Source organism: Manihot esculenta, chromosome 1 (genome assembly GCF_001659605.2).
Source record: "Manihot esculenta cultivar AM560-2 chromosome 1, M.esculenta_v8, whole genome shotgun sequence".
In the NCBI taxonomy this organism is placed as follows: Eukaryota; Viridiplantae; Streptophyta; class Magnoliopsida; order Malpighiales; family Euphorbiaceae; genus Manihot; species Manihot esculenta.
In genome coordinates, this window is record NC_035161.2 from 39,798,591 (window position 1) to 39,823,125 (window position 24,535).

The 24,535-nt window shown below is 35.2% G+C and overlaps 5 protein-coding genes across 7 annotated transcripts; 2 read left to right on the plus strand and 3 right to left on the minus strand.

The window, feature by feature from the left end:
• The first annotated feature begins 84 nt into the window (after positions 1-84).
• LOC110617273 (probable polygalacturonase) lies at positions 85-4,076 on the plus strand. Its single transcript, XM_021759956.2, has 6 exons — positions 85-705; positions 1,244-1,561; positions 2,220-2,340; positions 2,418-2,592; positions 2,735-2,805; positions 3,123-4,076. Exons 1-6 carry the CDS (start codon positions 688-690, stop codon positions 3,818-3,820), a joined length of 1,401 nt encoding a protein of 466 aa, XP_021615648.1. The 5' UTR covers positions 85-687; the 3' UTR covers positions 3,821-4,076.
• A 552-nt stretch (positions 4,077-4,628) lies between these two features.
• Positions 4,629-7,428, minus strand: LOC110622886 (protein S-acyltransferase 18). The gene is made up of 9 exons (XM_021767591.2): positions 7,141-7,428; positions 6,867-6,980; positions 6,453-6,779; positions 6,220-6,288; positions 6,026-6,097; positions 5,778-5,906; positions 5,607-5,687; positions 5,361-5,525; positions 4,629-5,276 (listed from the first exon to the last, which is right to left on the minus strand). The coding sequence occupies exons 1-9, from the start codon at positions 7,180-7,182 to the stop codon at positions 4,755-4,757; spliced, it is 1,521 nt and encodes a 506-aa protein (XP_021623283.1). The 5' UTR covers positions 7,183-7,428; the 3' UTR covers positions 4,629-4,754.
• Positions 7,429-7,974: 546 nt separating this feature from the next.
• LOC110619843 (probable WRKY transcription factor 47) lies at positions 7,975-11,022 on the minus strand. Of its 3 annotated transcripts, none has more exons than XM_021763414.2 (6): positions 10,726-11,022; positions 10,539-10,610; positions 10,266-10,418; positions 9,376-9,711; positions 9,170-9,283; positions 7,975-8,938 (listed from the first exon to the last, which is right to left on the minus strand). In XM_021763414.2, exons 1-6 carry the CDS (start codon positions 10,942-10,944, stop codon positions 8,315-8,317), a joined length of 1,518 nt encoding a protein of 505 aa, XP_021619106.1. In that variant the 5' UTR covers positions 10,945-11,022; the 3' UTR covers positions 7,975-8,314. The 3 variants fall into 3 exon arrangements, with proteins under 3 accessions (XP_021619106.1, XP_043818251.1, XP_043818256.1); XM_043962316.1 differs by having other exon boundaries at positions 10,266-10,455; positions 10,721-11,022; XM_043962321.1 differs by having other exon boundaries at positions 10,266-10,455; positions 10,726-10,868.
• A 4,026-nt stretch (positions 11,023-15,048) lies between these two features.
• Positions 15,049-18,815, minus strand: LOC110620822 (auxin-responsive protein IAA30). The gene is made up of 6 exons (XM_021764726.2): positions 18,398-18,815; positions 17,471-17,785; positions 15,992-16,234; positions 15,700-15,899; positions 15,516-15,615; positions 15,049-15,413 (listed from the first exon to the last, which is right to left on the minus strand). Exons 3-6 carry the CDS (start codon positions 16,159-16,161, stop codon positions 15,362-15,364), a joined length of 522 nt encoding a protein of 173 aa, XP_021620418.1. The 5' UTR covers positions 16,162-16,234; positions 17,471-17,785; positions 18,398-18,815; the 3' UTR covers positions 15,049-15,361.
• Positions 18,816-20,750: 1,935 nt separating this feature from the next.
• On the plus strand, positions 20,751-23,242 carry LOC110620643 (cytochrome P450 709B2). The gene is made up of 4 exons (XM_021764456.2): positions 20,751-21,076; positions 21,631-21,854; positions 21,931-22,181; positions 22,281-23,242. The coding sequence occupies exons 1-4, from the start codon at positions 20,797-20,799 to the stop codon at positions 23,095-23,097; spliced, it is 1,572 nt and encodes a 523-aa protein (XP_021620148.1). The 5' UTR covers positions 20,751-20,796; the 3' UTR covers positions 23,098-23,242.
• The last annotated feature ends 1,293 nt before the right edge of the window (positions 23,243-24,535 follow it).

Below are 24,535 nucleotides of genomic sequence, written 5' to 3' on the forward strand. Positions count from 1 at the left end.
TAAAAGAAAAAAAGAATTCAAAAAAAATAAAAATTTACAAGTTAGTTCTGACTTCTGAGACGGAGTTTACAAAGGTTTTAAGTAAATTGTTGAAATTGGAACAGGGAGACCACAGAGAGACATCTCAATTGCCATGCAAACTTAGTCTCTGCAGTCTCTCTCTGAATCATGCCTCTCAAGAACAGCGCTTTCACACACCATTCTTCAATTTAATCACTATTCATCAATCTACATTCGATTTCATCGAGTGTTTTCCCCCTTTTTTTTTTCTTTTTTCGCCTTTTTGGGAATCCAGGTTTCTGGCTTCTCAGTGTAATCTTCAAGAAGAAACAGGAGAAGGAGAGAGAGATAAAGAGGAGTGATGAGGAGCAGGTGAAGGAACAAGGGGGACCTACTGCTTGATTTTTGGCTGGCAGCAACGGTCACTGTCAATGATTTTTCTTCTTTGGGTGGTGTTGGTGGTTTCTCTCAATATCTAATCACTAATCACACTCACAGACTCGCATAATCTTCCAACATTGCTTGGGGGAGATCTTGGTGATCAAGATCCCTGTCCTGTCCCATCTTTATCAACCTTCTCCCATTTCTTATTTTGAGGGAATTCTGTGTTTTCTCCCAAGCAAGCTAAAAACTTAAGCTGCTTTCTTGGTGCTTGGGCTCTAAAGGGAATCACCAGATTTCAGTCATATGAGGAGATCTTTTACCGTGAGTTTTTTTTTTTATCATTCTTTGTTTTCTTTCTTCCTGTTCTTCTGTTTTTCTCATTCCGCATTTTTCTATCTAGAAGCATAAATTAGAATGCGATTAGGCGCAAATGTATAGCATACCTTTTAATCATCTTAATTCGGCCACAGATAATATATAAATCTTTTAGGATCCGATTGAGCGCAGATAAGTAATACCGGCTTTTCAATATTGTCATTCTACTTTTTAGGCAAAATGTAGGCAACTGGCTAGCTTTTGCGCCCCTCAATGCTGTATATGTCATCAAATCTTTGATGACATATACATCCATTTATTGCTTGGCTTGCTTATCTGAATTTCATTATTTTGGCTGTTTCTGAGTTTATTTGTTGATCAAGGTGTCAAACTTGCCCAGTATCTATAGATTATCATCATTGATCAATAGAATTAATTAAGGGGAAAAAATGGTAGAAGGCGAAAATGAATTAAACCCATCATTCAGATCCCATATTTCTGTTAGTCGGTTGTGATTTTTTTTCCCCTCTCGTTGTCCTTTCAGCCAGTGGGGGTGCTTCTGGTACTTGCACTTTTCAGTCATGTTCCACGGCTTATCAAGGGCAGTTCACCTTGCAAACGAGCTAACTCCGCAGCTATTCGGCCTCACAGTGTCAGTATTACTGAATTTGGTGCAGTTGGAGATGGGGTCACTCTCAACACCAAAGCATTTCAGAACGCTATTTTCTATCTCAATTCATTTGCTGATAAGGGAGGCGCCAAGCTGTTTGTGCCAGCTGGCCAGTGGTTGACTGGCAGCTTTGATCTCATCAGTCATCTGACATTGTGGTTAGATAAAGATGCAGTGATTCTGGGATCAACTGTAAGTTCTCACTTCCATACCACTGGATATATGCACAAAATTTTGATCGTTGCCAGTTATCTGTAACAGTGTTCTGACTTACCCCCATTTGCAGTTTATATAAAATAAAAGTGTTTAAGGGATTCTAAGAAGCAATTATTATGATAAGACATGTAACTAATGTGCATTCCTGGGAAGTTGTTTTACTGAAATCTAACTTAATACTCCATGGAGTTGGTATGCTAATTAATGCAAGAATGACAGCGAATCTGTTCATTGATATCCACTTGTGCAAGTGGAGCTCACTTCCATACCGCAGGATATGTGCACAACACAAAATTGCTTACATTCGTTGCCAGTTATCCGCAATATGTGTTCTGACTTGCCCCTTTGCAGTTTATTTAAAGTGAAAGTGTTTGAGGGATTCTAAGCAGCAATTATTATGATAAGACATGTAATTAATGTGAATTCCAGGGAAGTTATCTCTAACTGAAATCTAAGTAACTTAACACTCCATTGAGTTGGTATGCTAATTAATGTAAGAATGACAGTGAATCTATTATCGGTGAGCTCATTGATATCCACTTGTGCAAGTTGAGCCCCCTAGGCCAATTGAACAGTGATAGTTATGATATTTTAGCTCATGATATTTTAAAAAACCTTGACCTGCCAATTCCAGAACTCTGATGATTGGCCAGTTGTTGATCCTCTACCATCATATGGCCGAGGAAGGGAGTTGCCTGGTAAGAGGCATCGAAGCCTCATTTATGGCCGCAATTTGACAGATGTTGTTATAACAGGTTAGTGATGTCAATGAAGGACTAAATTCCATGTTTGTTTTGTTTGCTTTCATAACATCACTGGTTTCTCTGTGTAGGTGATAATGGAACTATTGATGGTCAAGGCAGCAACTGGTGGAATTGGTTCCATACCAAAACCCTAAATTATACTCGGCCTCATCTGGTTGAGTTAATGAACTCATCTGGGATAGTAATCTCCAACCTGACCTTCATTAATTCACCATTCTGGACAATCCACCCTGTTTACTGCAGGTTTGTCCCTCCAAATGGACTATAATGCATCACTGTCCTGTTTATTGTACTTGAAGTTTTTTAAATAGCCATATAAAACTGTGCAAAAGTGAAACTTTCATGAATTAGGGGGAGAGTTGAGATTGTTTTTCTGGATGAACAGCCAAGTTATCGTCCAAAATGTTACGATCCGTGCTCCTCTTGATTCACCGAACACAGATGGGATTGATCCAGGTAAACTTTCTCTGCTAGGCTGGAAATGTTCTAATTTAATGTATAAATGGGAAGTATCATAGTTTGAGATGCAACTCATAGAAACATTGTAGTTATTCCCATGTGGCAACTAGAGCAGTAAGTTTTTGCTAATCGAGCTCCCAGCTTTGTTCCTGTTGTTGTCATGGTACCTGCAATTTTTGTTTTTGCTTTGATCTTAGGGCAAGATATATTTTCTCCGCTGAACAGCAATATCAACTCTGTGTTGCTCAACCATTTTCAATTACTTGCTCAAGTGCTTCATTAGGGTTGCTTACCTATTCTTTAAATGCAATCAGATTCTTCTGATGATGTTTGCATCGAGGACTGTTACATTAGCACTGGTGATGATCTAATTGCTATCAAGAGCGGGTGGGACGAGTATGGAATATCATACGCTCGTCCTTGCAGGAACATTATTATTCGCCGGCTTGTTGGACAAACTCGAACAAGTGCTGGGATAGCAATTGGGAGTGAGATGTCTGGAGGTGTATCAGAAGTTCATGCTGAAAATATCCAATTTTATAATTCAAATACAGGTATTAGGATAAAAACATCTCCAGGAAGGGGTGGCTATGTGAGAGATATCTATATATCGAATATAACATTGACTGATGTAAAAATAGCTATAAGGTTCACTGGTCATTATGGGGAACACCCAGATGAACATTATGATCCAGAAGCTCTTCCAACTGTAGAACGGATAACCATTGAAGACATTGCTGGAGATAACATTCAGTATGCGGGCATTCTAGAGGGTATAGAAGGAGACAGTTTTCTCAACATTTGCCTATCAAACATTACCCTCAATATAACCTCCAAGTCTCCCTGGAACTGTTCATATATCCAAGGGTATTCTGACTCAGTGTCCCCAGAAACTTGTGAGCCCCTCAGGGAGAGCATCTCCCCTTATCATTATTCTGATTGTTACAATCTGTCAAGTCATTTGCTGAATTCAAGTAATCAAAATAGAGGTACTTGGTTTCTGTCCTGGTAAATTCATGGAAGCTTATTATTTGTTTGGTGGTCTACTCACCTTCGATTGTGAATGGTCAATTAAGTTCAAATTTTGATTCTTGCCATTGGAGAAAAAAAAAAGATTGCCTGACACATAGAGTTGAGTCAAGTTGCTGATTTGTTGTTGACTTGTGAAAGAGTATGAGAAATGATTTTTCCTGTAAGTTCGTGTGCAGTAACAAATAATTGAGTGATTTATCAGAAAGTGAAAATATAATGAGATTATATACTTTCAATTCTCTCTCTCTTCATTCATAATTGTTTTATTTTTTGTTTATTTATCATTTTTGCAATTCCAAATTCTACTTTTACATTAGCTCACGAGGCTAGTCTAGCCTATTTCCTGGAAAGTTGCATCCCTGGAATGAGAGAGATGGGCCTTTCCTTTTTTTTGTCTCACTGACAAAATTCATGTTCAGCAAAAACTGTGCCTTTGTCATTTTATTGACTATGCATTGGATTAGGGACGGATTGAGAGGGGAAACATCCTTGGCCTTATTATGCTGAGAAAACAATAGCACTGATGTCCTTTCAGTACTCTTTTGTGTATCAAGTTTCCTCCAAAATGATAGTCTCTCCTGGGGGTGAGCATTAGTCTGATTCGAAATTTAGGATATATGAATATAATATATCCTAATTGATAAAGAAATTTATACATTGTGATTACAATGCATGGACTTTAATCTCCCATGGAATTTTGTTTCAACTGTGCAATGAGAATTAACAAACATTTCCACTCGAAATAGGATTTTGAATTGAATGGCTCAAATAGTTAATGTCAATCAATAGAAAAAAACAAACATACAAGTATCGGTTTGAGTTTGATTAAGAGGAAAACTTGGCTCTACACGCTCAAATAATCAATCAATGTATCTTTCTCTAAGGTTGAGAATTAAAAAATTCAAGCATTATATTTATCTAGGAGATGCCTCACATGCATCCTTTTTAATAACAGAACATAAGACCTGCCTTGAAATGTAGGTTTCAAGTTCCTTGGAAACCTCTGTTAACTTCAAGTCGAAAGTACTTCTGTACTTTTGTTTTGGCGATGGAACAACGCTAGAAAACATAGCTGGAGAGCCTGAAAATCGCCGTCTTGGACTCGAAAACCTTCCTGGTGATCCTGGAGTCCTCCCTTTGGAAATAAGAGGGGTTGAGCCTGATCCTGATCCAGATCCCACATTTGTTATATTCATGTCTGGATTCGTCAAAGGTCCACACTTTGTCTCCAACGGCAGTGGTTTTAATGAATCTTGTTGCACCATTGGCTTCTGCTTCATGAGCCTTTCTCTGGCCTTCTCAGCTGCTACTAGAGCTTTCTCTTTGCTCAGCTTTATCAGCTTCCATGGATTGATACTTACATAGAATCCTTGTTTCTTGTTTAAGTTGGAAAGCTCAGGATCCTTATCAATCCTAATGGATAGCTTCGTCGGGTTCTGAAAATAGATGAACCATTCAGTTTGGCTAATCTGTGAACATCTTTTCTTAGCAAAATTTAAGATTATCCATGTAACCAGTACCTGATTTCCTCTATGTCCTCTACAAATAAACCGTGAAACAAATGTTGACTTTTCGGGTGAGTCAAAATCAGAGTCTGAAGATAAATCTGAATCATCAAATGGATCTAGTTCCATTGACTGGTGATTCTCTTTCATAGCCAGGATATAGTCATATGTTCTCATTCCCTGCAGGAACAATTAATCAGACATAGGGGGGAAGGCAACCTCGCAGCATAACTTTATAGTGAAATTCCTCGTTTTAGTTACCTTGCGTATGAGAACGACATGAAAGAGGAAAAGTTGTCCCATGGCTGCTGAACTATAAGCTGTCATTAAAACCAACAAAACCTGTAGCATTTGTTCAATGTCCAAACAATTAGCAACAGTTTTTTCTTCCAAATGTGATAGGAAAAATAAAAAAAATTAACTGTCTGTTACCGATATCGTGGCAAGAACCCCTCTTGGGAACTCTAGATGTAGCTTCCTCTGTAACTCCCTCTCTATCCCTTTCTTATCTGCGAAGCACCTAATGAATATGGCAATTGCAGTTCCTCCTTCTATGATTAACTGCAATGGTAACAATATTGTAAGGAAATAGTAAGCAAAATGAGAGTTGAAAACTTGAAATTCCTTTCAGGAACACAGTTATATGATCTCTGACAATTGAAAGGTATAAAGCTACTGACCATTAGCAACACAAATAACATGAGAAGAATGAACGTTGTGTAGTTCCTTTTACCAACGCAGTTGTTCAACCACTGGACCACAAAACAAAAATTTTTCATAGATGTTTTAGCAGGCAAATTTCCAAAAAGAAGTTATGAGAAATAGAAGGCAGGAGATTTTCTTATTAATGCAAGGAAAATACCCAATTTCATACCCTGCAATGGTGATCAAAGCCTTCAACACAACGGTTGCAGGTCCTACAATGCTTGCTATGCTTCTTCACCTGGGAGAAGTATAATGCACTCAGTAACACCAAGATAAAATCATGTTTCATAATTCATACTACGATTCCCATGTGCATTTCTTTAATATCTTTCAATTAAAACTCTTTGACATGATTCTTGAGCACAATAGAGTATAGTTGGTTCAAATTTATGGTATGCCAACCTCAAAATCACATAGAGAGCAATAAGAGATATCATCATCTTTAGGATCAGGGGCGATTGAATCATCCTTCAGGACAAGGGGAAATGGGAGCAATGGCTCCATTTGAGCACTGGTCTTCAGTGGATCCAGGTACTTCCTCCTTATAAAAGTTCTTAGAATCTTCCTCTCCAGCCTTCTAAAAAACCTCACAACTAGTTGACTCATGATAAACCCATAATTAAAATTAGGAGGCCCATTGGATTTAGCTTTTTTCTTCTTTTTAAAGCTGGTTTTATCAGTCGGATCGATGGCAGTGCACCTAATAAATAAGAACATAACTGAAAGTGCCTGAAAAACAGAACCATGAACTCTTCGTTGGTTTTGTGCAGAAAATGATGTAGAAACAGCAAAAACATACTCGGTGTGGTGCATTACCACGAAAGAATAGATTGCGGTGACAGTGATTTCTGCGATTCTGTTCCCAAGGAAGAGCCCGAGGAATGTGTAAAAGGAAACAACAAGGAAACTGTAAACTGCCATTCCCACAATCTGCAATGCGGAATTCAAGTTTTGGCAGATGGGTATTTAAGCATTTCGATCAATATAGAAACAAACACAGAAATTGTAAAAAATAGCTCTCTGCGGAGGTGTGACTAAATAATTAATGGTCTATCAGAATCTAACTGGAGCGAAACAAAAATGGATGTACCTGCAGAGGATGGAGAGGTCGCTGCCAGCCATGGCGCCTCATGGTTTTCTAATAAAAATTGCCTGAGCACTTACACTGAGAGCTAAAAGGTTAAGCTGGTTGTTGGCTTATTTGCTTCCTATCCTTGGAGTTCACGAAGAAAAGAAAAGAAAGGAAGGACCCTCTAACGGTCGAGTAGTGAAAGGGTTTTTGAAATTTGAACGGCCACTTCCAGATCTGACGGCTCGCAGTTTAACTTGTTGAAATCTGCGGGCCCCAATATAATGACTTTGACGCGGATGAGTCGTCGTGGCTAAGATGGCTTTATTGGGCTTTATAGTAAAGAGATGAGCCGTTTGGAAAGAGTGGACAGGCTACTTATTTTTGGTCATGGGTCGATGGATCTGTAGATGGGTCTTTATCGTTCATACGAAAGCCCAAATCCTAAGCCTCCTCACAGAAGGTCTTGACCTCCTGAATGCAATAGTTTTGGAGTTATAAATCAATAGATCTTAAATGTAAATTATAAGTTAATTTCTTTTTTCTAAATACAAACAAGAGAACAATACAGTCATTGCCATATGAAATTTATTACAGGCTTTCTGTTATATACTCCCACCTACATATATGTACATAAAAGACTTGAAATCATTAAAAATATGAAAATGTATTATCTCATTTTTATGATCATCAAAATGCCGGCACGACATCCTTTTCAACATACCAATTCGAGTTAATACAAGGGACAGATCATGAAGATGTCAACTTCACTGTACCAAAGTAAAACCATCGAGCCCAGAAGCATTGATCATGTCTTTGTTAGTAATTAAAATGAAAACATTGATCATGTATATCTCTTGATGGAACTTTATGATTACATCTGCCTTATGTATTATTCTTTTGCCAAATACATTACATTCGCACTGCATACTTCATTCTTAAGCTTTCAAAAGCTTACTATGCTGAGTAATTATTACACTAGTAAAATCTATGTGCGTTAAAATTAAATAGATTATATCAGATATGTATCATCTACAAAGGAATCATAGTAATTTCTTTTTATTAGTTTTAGCGCTTAAGCATGCCAAGATTTATCCCTATGACCACTTTGCACCCATATATCATCCACTCTCCTACCAAAGATCCACCGTTATCCTCTAATAGCTTCAATCCAGAGCGCAAGATATCAGTAACCCTAGTTGGTGGAGAAAGTGGTGCAAGATTGAGGAAATTGTGGGGAACCAGGCAACCCGGATACTCCCCCGTTAGGAGCACTAACGTTGCTGCTGCTTCCATCGTTGCTCCTCTGTGTACCAATAACTGAGGAGATGGCTGCCGCCAACACTGCAGTGAAATTTGGGTCAGAAGCTATGGCAGCGGTCACTGTCTCAACCATTGAAGCATGCCGTTGCCGTAATTGCACTGATGGAATTGCAGCTGCTGCTGCTGGTAGCTTAGGAGGGACATACATAGGGTGGCCTAACAGTTGTGGATAGCCATGTAATGGAAGAGGAAATGTGGTTGATAGAGGAGCACGCAGAAAAGGTACGGAGTTGGGGCTCTGTGTCAAATCGAGGGTTATGGTGGGAAATGGCGCAGACGAAGATAGGGTAGCCATTGTGGAAGCATAGGGTAAAGAAGGGAAGAAGCTACTAGTCGATGTTAGGCCTTCTCTGGATGCAGTGGAGCCGGATAGAAGCATCGCCGCAGCAGCAGATGTAGTATTAGCCATACCCGTAGCTGCTGGTGGAAGTGGGTGGTTGTGATTTCCTTCATATGTTGTAGTTAGAATGGTCTTGTCCTCAGCGCATCTCTGCACCTGTTCAAAGAACAAGCAGCCTCACGGCAATAAATGTCGTAAATCAAAATATATCTACTACAATGACCGTATGATTGAATTATCTCTACCTCATAACACAAATCTATAGGTTTAGGTTTTAAAATAAAGATTATTTTTTAAAGCATAAAATTATAATTTTTCCATAATAATGTTAATGAATTCAAATTAGTCAACATATTGGGTAATTTGGCATTGAAATTTGAGGATTACCTGCTTACGAACTGGGCATCCAACAGCCATGGTGCAACGATAGTATGCACGAGGACAAGGGTTGCCCTTGGCCATCTTTTGACCATATTTCCTCCACTGGCATCCATCAGTAATCTAAACCAAAAAAGAAAAATCCATATAGCGTTTGGTTCACAAGAAACAATTCATACAACGTTTAACTAATTAAAATTTGTGTAAATGCGTACAAGAGGAGCCTCAGATCTTGCTCGCACAGACACTCTAGCTTTCCTGAAAGGGACTTCAGGGACTTGCTCCTCGCACTTTCCTGGTTCTAACCTCGGACTCTTGGGGGATCCCCAACTCTGAGAAGTCTGATCAAGACCAGCCTCTTTCGAAACTTGTTTCCCTGGATTAATTTGAGACATAGACTCAGTAGTATTTGTCGGAGATGCCGACGACAGATCCTGTGCCTTATCAACAGATGCTGAAGGATTGTTGACATCTAATGCAGCAAATGGGCGTGGGTTCATAAACTGTTGGGCTGACTTTATGGAACTTGCGATGCCATTCAGCTCTCCCTTCTGTATCCATCATTAAAAATGAATCCTGTTAATTACACAGCTAATCCTCAGGTACTTTGCTCAAATCACATCAAGATTTGAGATGAAATATGCAAATCTCAGCGAAATTAGACATACAAAGCAACAAACACAAATGGGTTCTCTCTTCCTAGCTAGGGTACAACGGGAGGAAGATTGTTTACAGTTTAGCTAGGACAAGTAATTTAGGTTTGGCATCCTTGGTGGTGATGGGTGCCCGTCATCCTACACGAGCACGTAATCGAGTAAATCGATACGAGTTGAAAGATAATATAGTTCAGTGGAAATTTACTTATTTAAGATAGTAATCTCTAGGCGGTTAGAGCTGAAAAAGGTAAAAAGATGAGTAATAAGATATTCAAAAAGCGGATACCGAATAAAGCAAGCACGGTTTCCAATTTAAGTGAGGCACGTCATCCATTTGTTTATAGATAATAAAGATTGTTTTCGATTTCTGAATTGGGTGTATGGATAATGGAAATCCGCTTTCTCCATCTAACATGACTAATCTGGAGGAAAGGCAAACCAAAATTCACCTGCTCTCCCCGATTCCCTTGTGCCTGTTTTTGCATTGCCATGAGTAGATGAACTTGCAGCTCCTTATAGCTTTTGGTAATCTGATCCAACATGCTTCTCAGCTTCTTGTTGTCATCGTGTTGTCTATCCAACTCGGCTTGTAGTTTCTTCAGCTGTAAAAGATGAAACCAATACCAGCAAATATCCAATCTTTAAACAACCACACAGCCATTAGCGAAGATCCATCTAAAAGGAATTAATTATAACATTGGACAAAGCATATGAAAACTCACTTCATTATTGGATTTCTTTCCATCTGCTGTTTCTGATATTCCGGAGCTCGAAGTGAGGAGATTGAGTCGAGTCTGCAACAAAGTACCATATTTTATTCATCTTCCACAAGCAACATGACTAATAGATGAACAAAAATAAAATAAAGATAGAAAAGGGTGAGAATCGGGATGAATATTGGAACCTTACGTTTACCACGGAAACAACAATAGCTGATTTTGATCCATCCTTCATCTCTTGATCAAGCGGCAAGTTTTCAGTCCTATCGCTTGAGAAGAAATCTACTTCTTTGACGTTAGACTTGCCCCGATCGACGGAATTGTCGGTTGAGCGATCAGATAAATCAGGATTCTGCCGGAGAAAATCTCCGGAGTGGAAGAATGTCAATTCCCGGCCTTGTTGGTCCATGAGTAGAAGGAGAGGAGGAAGCGATTGTAGTCTTATAGAGGTTTTTCAACGAAGTTATTTAGAAGACTTGCTTGTGATGTGGTCCAAAAATAATAACCAAGGACCAGAGACAAAGAGAAGAATAGCCGTTTTTTCGCGGGAGAAATGACATCAGCTTGAGGTAAGTATACACGTGTCGAGACTTTGTGGATGGAATGAAAGCTGCAGCGCCGTGCAAGTAGCATCGAGGTGTTCCGTTAAGAGGTGGCGTCGTTAAAAATGAAGGGGTGGGATTGGATTAGGTACGGTAATTTCACGTGGGGGTCAACCGAGTTGACGAAAATGCTCCATCCGACGGTGATTACTGGTTAGAAGAAAAGGTGGGTCCTAACTCCGTCATAGATAAAATACCTAATCCCACTGACTGACTTGTGAAGCTCCAGAAAGCCAACGCCCAGACGTCATTGTCCTCCTCTGTTCACCTCCCAGCCCCAGGGACCAGGATCTATCTGGAAGGCTAAACGAGTCTTTTTACTTTAACCTTTTCTCTTATAGAAAATATCTATAAATAAATTTTAGTAATATTTTAATTATAAAAAACACACTAAATAAAAAAATTTTTGTTAATAATTATATTTAAATGAATTTATGAAGTTTTCTATAAAAGCAAAATAATAATAATAATAATAATAATAGAAAACACTAGAATAAATATGTAGCATTATCAGTAGCTCACATTGAGTAACTATTCTAAGTTAGTTAATAAGTTAGTTATTATAGTTGAGAGGTTAAAATTTTTTTTGAAATTAATATTGTTGCAGAAATAATATATAATAATAATAATAATAGCTTATAAATTTTTCTTAGTTTTTTTTTTTAAATATGCACTCCATTTTTACAAGTAAATTTTTTTTGAAATTAATATTACTAATGTATAATTTTTTTTTAAATATAGATTTTAGTAGAAAAGCAATTTGACTATATTGAAAATATTGGTGAAATGGAAAAAAAAAAGAAGAAAAATAATTAGAAACTTCATAGCAATATAACAACAGAAAAAAAGAAAAAAAATTGGGAGTTTGAAATGAATGAATGAATGAAGATGGACGTAGAATGGTCCGTCTAAAATACTCTAAACATTCTGGTATCGTGGCCGTTAAATTCTCCCTATAATTCAAGGCAAAATTAAAGAGGCACTCACGTAATATGCAAGTAATTTATAATTAGAAATTTTCTTCTTTTAAAAAAATTATTATTCCAAGTAAAACTTTTTATGCTTTCAAAAAAAATAATTTTTATTTATTTATTTAAATTTTAAAACCTAATTTCATTCGATAGTTAATTTTTTTTTTTTTATCATACAACATTCTTTACATTGAAAACTCATAAGGACAGAAATAACAGAAGAAGGTGATAAGATCAAATTATGACCTAATAGATTTAGATTTGAGTCTCTACATCCCAATCTCCTGCTAAAATAATAGTAAAATAAAGTTTAATTTATTGGCTTAGCTGCCTCCAACATTTTTCTTTTTTAGAAGGATCCTATCATCCCAACCAAAAGCATTAACTCAAAGCATAAGTAGCAGTCCAAGTAGTAGCCAAGCTAATATTGTTTATTTTTATTTTTATTTTCCATAGAGAAAGAAAGAAAGTTCAGCAGATAATTAATTTCAATTTCCTTAAGATTTTTAATTTCAACCTTATATATGTTATATTAATAAATAATTGTATTTTCTTTTTTACAGGAAAAAATTGAATATGTGAATACATCAAAAGATAAATATCAAATGGGAACAAGGTACACGCTACAATTATATCAGGCTTACGCTCCACGCCTGATTTTTTTTTTTTTCAAAAAGGTTAGAAATTAAAAATGTATATATATATTTAAAAAAAAAAAAAAAGGAAACTTGTATATCTCAGTTTAGCTAGTTGTCAATACAATGACCACAGTGGACCGCTTCCTAATTAGAGTAGAACAAACTGGTGATATAAAATAAACTATAAAAAAGAAAAAGAAATTGTTGTCATCACTTACAAATCATCCTAATCAATATATATAATCCAAAAAAATATTTTTTTATAAAATAAAAAAATCTCAGTTTAATTGGGTAAGATGTGGAAAAAGTTGGGTCAATGGCGAAAGATGCCCTATATGCAATTGACACAAAAACCCACAGCTGGAAGGTCGTTCTCTGTATTTACTATAATACAAGCATTAAGAATGAATAAGATTGTCTCTTCCTTCTACCTCTACACAATAAAACCAAAAATTTTGGTCTCTGTTTTCCATGTGAAAGATACCAACAAGTCAATGATTCTCACTCAATTTATATTTTTCTATACACTAATTAATTCTTATTTCTTTATCCATTGTTTTGAAAATAGTGACATTAGATCATTCACCATTAATATTTCAATTATAACTATATTGGAATCCTTTTTCAATTATAAGAGGGTATTTGAGATCTCATAATAAAAAATAAAATAAAAAAACAGAGAGAAAGGGAGGAACATAGCTAGGTAGGGCTTAGGAGAAGATTCTTAAAGGGAAGAGCAATTAATAGGGTCGTGGGCATGTCACATGCAACGTGGTTGTTTTTAGGTCAACACATAAAGGAAAGCAAATAAAATGTATAATTATATATTGGAAGCAATTAAGAGAAAGCGGCGGCCAATTGATAAAGAAGCAGCTAAGCCAAATGGCACGCACAAAAAATATTAATGCAAAGGCAAGAAAAAAGAAAGAAGAAAGCTATGTTTGGTTGGTGAAAATTAATTGATGGAGGGATGAGGTATGGTTGAAATCTGATTATGTTTAATTCATATTCTTATCAATGAATATTAGAATTGGAGGTCTAATTTAGATAATTGTATTATATTATATTAAAAGAAAAGGGAAGAAAGGAAAGGAGAGAAAGTAAAAGGATAGAAAAAGCGAAAAGGTAGGGTTTAGGGAAAAGGGTTTCGTGTCAAACTCATCAAAAGGTGATGGAAACTGACAAAGAAATGCTTTTGCTTTTCCTTTCGTTTTAGTTCTCTTGTCTTTATCTATGGACAATAAGGGTGGTGACTTTTCCCTAGAACTCACGTTTACACTGGGCCCCTCAAGGGAATGGGCCCTTGCCTTCCTCACAGGTTTGAAAAAGCAGCGACCTTATCCGCGCAGAGGAAGTATACTACTGATCATTTTCAAGCTTTTAGAGTGGAGAGATACAATAAGAGCAAGTGGGTATTCTCATTTTCAAGCTTATGGACTTTAAAACACCATGCATCTCTTAATTTTCTTCTTTATTTGTCCTTGGGCTTTGTTACTTTTCTCCATGACTGCGACTCTCATAATTACCTAACCCTAATAAATTAACCAACTGATTAACTTATAATCTTAGTTACCTAAGCCATTTCCTCCTAAAAGGAGAAAAAGGGAAGAGAGTATTTCATATCCAGAAATTCTATATTTTTTAAAATCATATATAGTTGGGAATATACATCTTTATTGAAATATAGGAAGAAATAAATACTGTTTAAAAAAATAAAATAATATTATAGATTTATTTATTAGTTCAGCTGTTGGTTTGGTGGTCTTGTACGATGGGCTCTTCCCAGTTGGTAAACATTTGGGCCACCCCTTTTTAGGTATCAATTAATTTCCAAAAACTGCCCAGCTCCCTCGCTGAAGCCCAGTTGGTAAAAATTGGGCCACCCCTTTCCCTCAACAAGCACATGTAGAAGAATTTCATGAATCCTACATTCGACCATACACTCATCCAAACATTTCAGGACAAAATAAAAATTAAATTAATGCTCACCACTACTTCCATCTCTCGTTTAAAATTTATTTAGCCAAGTAAATAAAATTAATTAATAATATTAATTTTTAAAGAAATTATAATAATTTTTTCATATTAGTATCAAATGATTTAAAGATTAGTAAAAAAATATATATGAAAAATAAAAATTGATATTATTTTGAAATATTTGAAATAATAGAAAATTTTAAAAAATAAAATAAATTATTATAGAAAGGAGATAGTAATATATATATAAAAAAGAAAAAAAGAAAAATTGAAATGAAGGATTCCATGTACAAAGGAAAATTATTCAATTGACATTTCCCATGTAAACCCAAGCAGCTAAACAACATTTTCTTGACATTGCAAACTCAAATAGAGAATAACATAGTTTCCGCTAATGTCCTACCTAAAATCCACATCTTGGAGATTAAGTGCACATTAAGAGCCACGAGTACGGCATCGGAGAGAAAATTATTATATACAAGTGATTATGTCCCATAGCTCGATGAAGAGTACATTCCAGGGCAAGGTTGTGGACGTCCTTCGGCTTGAGTCCATTTTTGCCTGAGGGGAGAAAACCGAGCAGATGAAAAGCCTAAAAGAACCCCATTAAAAGGGGTGCTCGTTGTTGAACAAAAATATTAGATATCTGCACTTGTGATCTTCAGTCTCCTCACAGAGGATAAGAACATCCTATATATGAAAAAAATAATAATAATAATCCATTTTATCATGCATACTTAAGCAAGGAGATGGAATTAGGTAAAGCAATACAAATAAAGATGTGAAACTTACTCCCATGGAACATCCCCAACAATCAGCCAATCTCCTTCTTTGTCTTTATATGTTAACACATGGTACTGCTCTGAGCGCTCATCTCCATCCATTTCAGCCCCTGCTTTGTATCCAAGAATGCACTGCTTGTTATTAAAATAATTCTACACAGTACTAAAAAGATCAAAAAAAGGAAATTACTTACAGAGAATGCTAGTGTTGAACATATGATCAAGAGTCCTTATCAAGTCATGGTAACCATCATGGGCTAATAGGTCTAATTTTCTGCCAATTGGAATTCCTTCCATGTAAACCTTCACAAAAAAGGTAGCACTCTTGCATTCATCTTCTTCTGCTGCTAATGCCTTTTTCAGAAGAGGCTTGATCGGTGGCCAATCTGGCTCACTAATATTCAATTAATCAGTCAAAAAATAATAAAAAATCTAAAAGCACAAGTACATGAATTCTTCAAATGGGTGTTCAATATGATTATGTACCTTGGTATTGAAGGATTGCCTTGTTGAGAAGTTGAAATGCTAAGTCCAAGTCTAAGATCTGTGCTAAGGTCTCGATTTTGCTGATAGAGAGAAGACGACCCACTTGAAAAAGCTGGGTAATTGCTGCTTTCAAGCGAGGATGAAGAACTAGTAGAGCCTCCTCTACCCATTTTTTGAAATGAGAATTAATCCACAGAAGCCGCCACCTTGCTTTCCATTTTATAAATACAAGTTTGATTGGTCCTGGTATAAGAATCAAGTGGGGTCATGTGTAACTCATTGGCCCGACATATACACGTGTCGAGTAGGAATCGAACTAGGCTGCTCATGATTCCAGCTCGAGCTAAGATTCAACGTGATTCATGTGGCAAATACAGTTGCTGTTTCCAGGATTCTAATGTCTTCTATATCAATTATAGTTGTATACGAAAATACCCACAAACAGTCAAACACTAGATGTTTTTATAATATATATTTGTGAGTAAGAGTAAGAGTAGTGGGCTAGAGAAGATGAATGTAGACAAATAAGGCATTGAGAGTTGAGATCCCTTAGACAGCATTGAATTTTACAGTGAACATGTACAATCTGATATCAATGTTCAATGGATTAGATTATCGTAGTGCGCATGGAGGGCCTTGGGTGCAGTTTCATAATTAAAGGATATTGTATTGGTATTGGCGACTGGCGAGGCTTTATGTTGTTCTGTACAGTGACAATTAAACAATACATGCAAGAAGAACATGAAACATTACAACAAAAATCTATACATACATGTTAATTATTTAATCTTTTTCATCTCCAATTTATTTTAGAAATTGGAAAAATTACTTTTTAATTCCTGAGATTTAACGTAATTAACACTTCTGTCCCTCTATTTTGGCGTCCCTCACTTTCTCTTCCCTCACTTTCTCTTCCGTTCAAATTCGTAGTCCTTCCATTCAAAATAGTCGTTTGGGACACTTGAATTGACAAAATTAACTTCCTTCTTCTTTTTCTTCTTAAAAATTATCACATCTCACCTTTGATTCTTTGACCAAACGGTTTAAATAAACGGAAGGACTACGAATTTGGACGGAAGAGAAAGTGAGGGACTTAAGTGTTGGGTCGCCAAATTAGAGGGACAGAAATGTTAATTACGTTAAATCTCAGGGACTAAAAAATAATTTTTCCTTAGAAATATTGGAGAACACATGGAAAAGGAAGGCATAAAGCAAAATACGTGGATACATTCTCCATTCCATCTTTATGCAACAAGTCTCCCTCACGTGTTTGTTTGTTTTTTTTTTTTAAAAAAAGAGTCATTCTAGGTAATAATATGAAATTTATATGTATGTTCCATCAGCTTCATGTTTGTCTAAGGTGAAAGGGAACAAGAAATCTGAATTGGAGCTAAAGATATGGACAAATGTTAGAAGGAAAGATTGGGAATTAAAACAAAAGAGGGAAAAAGAGAAGTAAATGTCTCCCACCGCCCCTACCATTTTGTTGCTTGGATTGGACATCATAGGACTTTCCCTTCCTCCAAAGACTTTGTGGTCTCTACCCCCTATTCGTGTTTCAATTTACTGCAATTGAACTTTTTTTTTTTTTTTTCACATTCTCCACAGGACTTGCCATCTTTATTCCATGGACTAAATCCTTTTCCTGACTCATTCTTCCCCTCCCAGCTGTGTGCTTCCATCATCATGTCTCTGGATGTTTCATTTTTGCTCCAGCAGGGCAGCTCGCAATATTGGACCTTCAGGCTTCAATTGCCACATCATAATGAAAAACTCCACCAAAATCACTAGAATCTGGAGAAATTTTATAATATACTCATTGTATTATATATAATCATAGCTTATAGGGATTCAATGTAAATTAGATTGTAATTAATTCTTGTAAGCATAATCAAAATTTCCTTAATTTTATGCTTAATCTCTTAATTCAAATTTTATACATTTTTTTATTTCATTTTAATTTAAATTCCATATTTATTTATAAACAATTCTTTTTATTATTACAAATTCGTTCATAAATATTATAATTGTAAATAGTATGATCAATCGGAAAAAAATATATAAGAGGAGATCGTAAATATTATAATTATAAACAAGTCTTTAAGCAAATAGTATGATCAATCAGAGAAAGATAAGAGAGATAGGTGAGAAAGTTTGGGGGAAAGAAAAAGATAGGTGAGAGAGAGAGAGAGAAAAGGGAGATATGAAAAAAGTGGAGTTTCGGTAAGTAATAAATAATTTTTAAAAAATTTAAGTAAATACTACCATATTAATTTTATAAAATAGTTAAATTTTTTCAAATTTGATATAAAGTAATTTTATAAAAATCAAAATTATTTTCAATTTTAAATATATAAAATATGAAATTCGTTTCAACTATAAAACTGAATTGCAAAACACGCTCACCGGAACATGATCAAAGCATAAAGTGTTGAATCCTCCTCGATTAAACCACACGATTTTCACCTTCAGGCATGATAAGCCAAACCCGGTTGGATCCTTCGGCCGCTACATGCTCTGACTCGTGCTGTGGCGATCACTTTGTCGGCTTAATCAGGGACTTTTTTCCTTGCGAATTCCCTCACACCGTTAGAATCCGTTTACAGTGGATTCTAGGGCAAAGCGGGTACTTGAATTATTGAATTTAAATTGGAACTGGAGCCGCTCGAAACAAGTTATTCGTGTGATTGCGTTTAGGTTTTTTGGGGGAAATCAGAATGAATCGGAATTCAAAATTCGGATTTCTTTTGTTGGAAACCCGAAATATCCAATTTCCAGAGGTCGTGGAGAAGGGGCCTGTATGTCGCTGGCAGATTGCTACTTTGAACTTGAATCCCATGTCCATTTTAACTATTCCAAGCCCAAACTCCACGTCACATGTCACATTCACACCCTTCCTTCTGAAATAAATAATTGCAAATATTAAATCATTAAGGTTAAAAAATATACGTTTTTTCTCCGACATATATAAAAAGAGTAAACTTATAAATCACCCAAATTTCTCCCTATAATTTCTTTATGATTCCATACTTTTTGTCTTATTATTTTCTTTAAACTTAAATTTTTTCTTTTTTATTTCCATGAAAAATAATCTGCGTCAATTGATTATAGGTAAAATAACAAATATTATTATTTCTATTAAGAATTTATAATTTTTATATGATGAAAATATTTCTCACATACAATCCAATTATTTTTTTAGAATATACAGACCTTTTTGACAGATTTATGACATTTTTTAGTGAGATATCTATTATGAAATTAGAGATAAAAATATATCTATTTCGGTTTTTTAATAATATTGATTTTGAACATATAGGGAATAGAGGCTCTTAGTTGTATAATGGATTCCTCTTTGGTTGGAAGGAGATACAAGTTATGTCGCGCGGACCCTATGAGAGTTAAAGTTTATTTGGGCATTCGGTAACCTTTGAAACAGCAGAAGAAGTTTATTGGAGATTACAATATTGTATTTACTGTGAAATTTCAATACAAAAAATTGACTATTTTTTGCTATTTATGTGGAAACTAGATCATGTGGAAATTTTCTGTGACTTGCAGCTGAAGTTGAAGAAAGAAGATATCAAGTTTAGTTGGGGTGATTTCTCATAACACCTGTTCGTCGGAACCAGAGACAGACAAGGCTGTGACTGCCTAATTTCGACAATTCTGTTCCACTGGGATTTGTATCAAGCTTAGACAATTTCACTTGGTTTTGTTAAGTTGATGGAGTTTTGTTTCAAATTCAATATTTTATTGGTTACAGTTTTGCTTGGAAAACTCTAAGCATATATTTCAACGTCTTGTTTCTAGTTTTTCGGAAGGTAATCGTACGTCGGTAATTGTTGAAACTTTAACTCTTTATCACTGTTTGCTTTTTACGATAGAATTTTTGTCTTTTAATAACTGCATTCTTATATACTGTTTTGCAGGTAATTAGTCTCCACATTTAGACATTTTTAAATTGGATCCGATTTTAAATGATTGTAAATCTTTATTAGACTCGAAAACTGATATTTTTGTTATATGTGTTCGTTGTTATAACACTCTAACTGTTTATATTTTAGCTAGAGAATCTATTAGACATTATCGTCTCTCTGTTTGGGATGACGTCTGTCTTTATTTGATGAAATTTTATTAATACAAGTTTTATTTTAAAAAAAAACAGTAAACTTATAAATTTAGTATATTCAATCATCTTCTTCAAGTCATTGCTTTTGATTTTTTCAAAAAAACCTTTTCCCTGATTCATTTTTCAAAGGAAAATTAAAATTAACGTATATCCCAATCCTTAATCTCCGGTATAAAGAAAAAGTTATTAAATTTCAGAATAGTCTAGAATTCCCAAAAGTAATTTTCAGTTCAAGTTCAAGTAGAAAGCTGAGAATGTTCCAAGGGACCTACTTGAAAATGGGTGTGATTTCTTGGACGAAAAAACAAAAGAAGGTGCGGTTGATTGTTTGGTTTCACAGTGTATCTTATCCTGACATGATAAGGAAGAAGCTTCTCTTCTGTCCTTCAACAAATTAATTATGAATAATTTACAAAGAAGACGTGTAAAATCATGACTCAGAATTGAAACACAAGGAAAATTATGAACCAAATCCTCTCACTCTCTAGTCTTTATCCAGTTAGGGGACAAAAACTTTACACATAATGTTGTGACACTTACTGTACTTTGTCCTCTAACTCCATCCCTACTACCTAAGCAATGATGTCATCCAAAAACACTGGACTTTATAAACCAGAACTAGGTTCTAATCTTCTCATATCTATCAACAACTCATAGCTGTATTCTTGTCCTGATGGGTTATGTAGGAGTTGTTTTGATGGGTGTGGTGAGTATTGTTATTGTAAGTAAGATTTGGGAGGTGTTTAAGGTTGTGGTCTGGAGACCATATTGGCTGACGAAAACCTTTGAGAAGCAAGGAATCAGAGGACCAACTTACAAGTTGCTGTATGGTTCCCTTAAGGAGATAAAGAAGCTGAAGAAGCTTGCAAGAGATGCAGTTTTAGATACTGATTCCAATATTGATATCACTCCCAGAGTTCTCCCACACTATCATAAGTGGTCCTCAGAATACGGTCAGTTTTCTTCCTACACATCCTTTTTTGTTTTTTTCCCCATTTTTAATGACTATGCTTTTCCTTTTCCTTTTTAATTTTTTGCTTGCTTGTTCTTTTAAATACTTTTTGTCCAATAATTTTTATTTACATAGATTTATTAAGAAATAATCGATTATACTCATTTTTAATCTAAAAAAAAGAATATTAAGTTTTGTTGAGATAATAAAATTATTAGTAATAACATAAAAAAATAAAAATTAAATTTTATATAAATTCCTAAGTATTTTTTAAAAAAAATAAATTAATAAAAATTTTATTGATGCATATAGTAACAAACTTTAGCTAAACACAGTTACGCGACAATAAAGACAACGCAATACTCATGTCCAGACAAATGCTACCTTTGAAAAAGACCGCTCTGCTCTTGGAATACAAGAAGCACTGACATAATATATTAAAATATTTGAAATGGATATATTTTTTTTTTTACCTTTTATTTGCTAGATAAATTATTAAAACATTTAAAGTCACAGATCAGCTTCATCTGTTATGGGAAATTTTTACCTTTGCAGGTGACACATGGCTATACTGGTTCGGCACGCAGCCAAGAATCACAACAACAAACCCTGAGCTGGCCAAACAATTACTATCAAACAAGTTCGGCTTCTATGTTAAGCCCAAGACAAGGCCATCAATACGACTTCTCACTGGCAATGGATTGGTTCTCGTTGATGGACTAGACTGGGTTAGGCACAGAAGAATTCTCAATCCAGCCTTCTCTATCGACAAGCTCAAGGTCTCGAACTTCCTCCCTTAATTTAGTGAGATTTTATTTGGTAAAATCACTTTAATTAATTAATTTTTGAGTGCAGAGTATGATAAAGAAAATGGCGGATTGCACCATGTCGATGCTTGATGAGTGGAAAAATATGGCTGGAGTGGGGGATGAGCAAATTGTCAAGATAGAGATGAATGAATTTTTTCAGAAGCTCACGGCTGATATAATTGCCCACACTGCCTTTGGCAGTAGTTACGCTGAGGGAAAACAAGCCTTTAAAGCGCAAAGAGAGCTTCAAAAATGCTGTGTAGCTTCATTTACCGATATTTTCATCCCCGGTAGCCAGTAATACACTTGCCCAAATCATGTTTCTACTTGTTAATTCAGTTACAATTGTGAAGCCAAATCATCACTGATATTTTCTTTATTTTTTGGTCACTAAAGGTATCTGCCTACTCCATTGAATCTTCGGATGTGGAAGCTAAACAGGCAGCTGAAGAATTCGTTGAAGAGCATAATAGATGGCAGAATAAAGGCGAAGGCTAGTTCAGATGGTTGTTATGGCGATGATCTGATTGGGCTAATGATTGAAGCTTCAGTAACTAAAGCTGATGATATCAAAACTAGTCCAAAAATGAAAACGAGTGAAATCATGGAAAACTGTAAAACATTCTTCTTTGCTGGGCACGAGACCACCTCAAATTTACTAACATGGACAACGTTCTTGTTGAGCTTACACCCAGAATGGCAAGAAAGACTTAGAGAAGAAGTGTTGAAGGAATGTGGGATGGGAATTCCAGATGCAGACATGTTAGCTAAGTTAAAATTGGTTAACATGGTTCTACTCGAAGCTTTGAGGCTGTACTGTCCGGTAATAATGTTGGTGAGAAAGCAATCAGAAGACATGAAACTGGGAAATTTGATGATCCCAAAAGAAACATGCATATCAATTCCAATTGTGAAGATTCATAGGAGCAAAGAATACTGGGGAGAAGATGCAAGCGAGTTCAATCCAATGAGGTTCGTCAATGGGATCTCCAAGGCTGCAAAACACCCAAATGCTTTGCTGGCATTTTCGATGGGTCCAAGAGCTTGCATAGGCCAGAATTTTGCAATGATGGAAGCGAAAACAGTGCTTGCTCTGCTTCTGCAAAGATTCTCTTTTTCACTCTGCCCTGAGTACAAGCACGCCCCAGTCGATTATCTGACTCTGCATCCGCAGTATGGTCTGCCCATTAACGTTAAATCTTTGCTTTTGTAAGATGGAGCTGAATTGTTTGATTTTCTAGATATAATATGAATATTATAATTTCAATGTACGGTTTGAGATTAGATTTTGCTCTTAGGTAAGTCCAATGGAGTTGGTACTCTTATAATTATAATTTCAAGGGAGTTTGGTACTCTTATATTTGAATTTTATTTTTCAAGTTATTATAATTAATATAATTTTTCAATTAGTTTAATTTACATATTTTGTTTAAAACATAGTAAAATTTTGTTATTCATTAAATCAATTTTACTTTACTCGGTTAAAAAAATTGCATAACGTCAAATTATATATGTGCATGTAAAAAGAGAGGTAAGTTCCTAAAAAAATATCAGATTTTTACGTAATTATAAAAACATAATAATTTTAAGAATTTACGTTAATCAATTTATTATCTTAAAATAAATATTAATACTAATAATTTGATTCACTACTAATTAAATGAAAATAAATTATCAATTAAAACTAATAAATTCTAATTAAGATGTTATATATCAATTTCTTGAAAAAATTGAATATAAATTATTAAATAATTAATATACAGACATCCACGCCTCTTTACATTTAAAATTTTTGAAGCCGAGTAGATGCGAGGTAGTCTTTATAGAAAATATAAGAAAATTTTTAGGTAGCAGGTGTGCCAAAAGTACTAATTATTTGAAAATATACTATATATAACTTTGATATGTTACACAGTAAACTAAATAAACATAAAAAAAATTTATCATTTTATAATTATTGGGAAAAAAAATCAATTATATTAATTAAAAATAGTATATTTATTAGATTGATTGTGACAGAATTGGGCATGATCATATATGGAAATGATGTGGCATTCAAATTTGCTTCCAATTTAGGATGCAAATATAATCATAAAAAGAGGTAGGAAGATGGAGAGAGTGTATGTGAGAGATTGGCGTTGGCGTTGGCGTTGGAGTTGAAGCATGGAAGAGAAAGATGATAGGTATTATGATTTCATGAAGGTTGGCACTGGCGAGCAAGAAACTGCAGAGAAAGGCGTCCCAACAATTTCAAACAATACTCCATCTTACAACTTCATCCAAAAACAACCTTCTTCTCAACTTCAACCGTCGGATGCAGGAAGGAAGCAATCCAAACAAGGAGCCAATTTCAAAAGGGCGAATATCCGTAATCTATTGAATAATCCAAGGGCCAAAGATTTTGCGAAAACAGTGTTGCGTGAAGGCCAGTAATTTAACTATACAAGGAATCATCCAACATCTACAAGCCAACCATGCCCATCAATTGCCTTCTCAGAGTTGTCACCCAAATCAAATTACTCAATAAAGCTAATTATTTATTCAAAAAAAAATATATTAAGATTTTTTTTTTTTTTGTGAGGGTGCAAACCCTGATCTACCTTTGATGAAATTGATTGGCGTGTTTCTTCTCCTCACTTTCTCTGTAATGT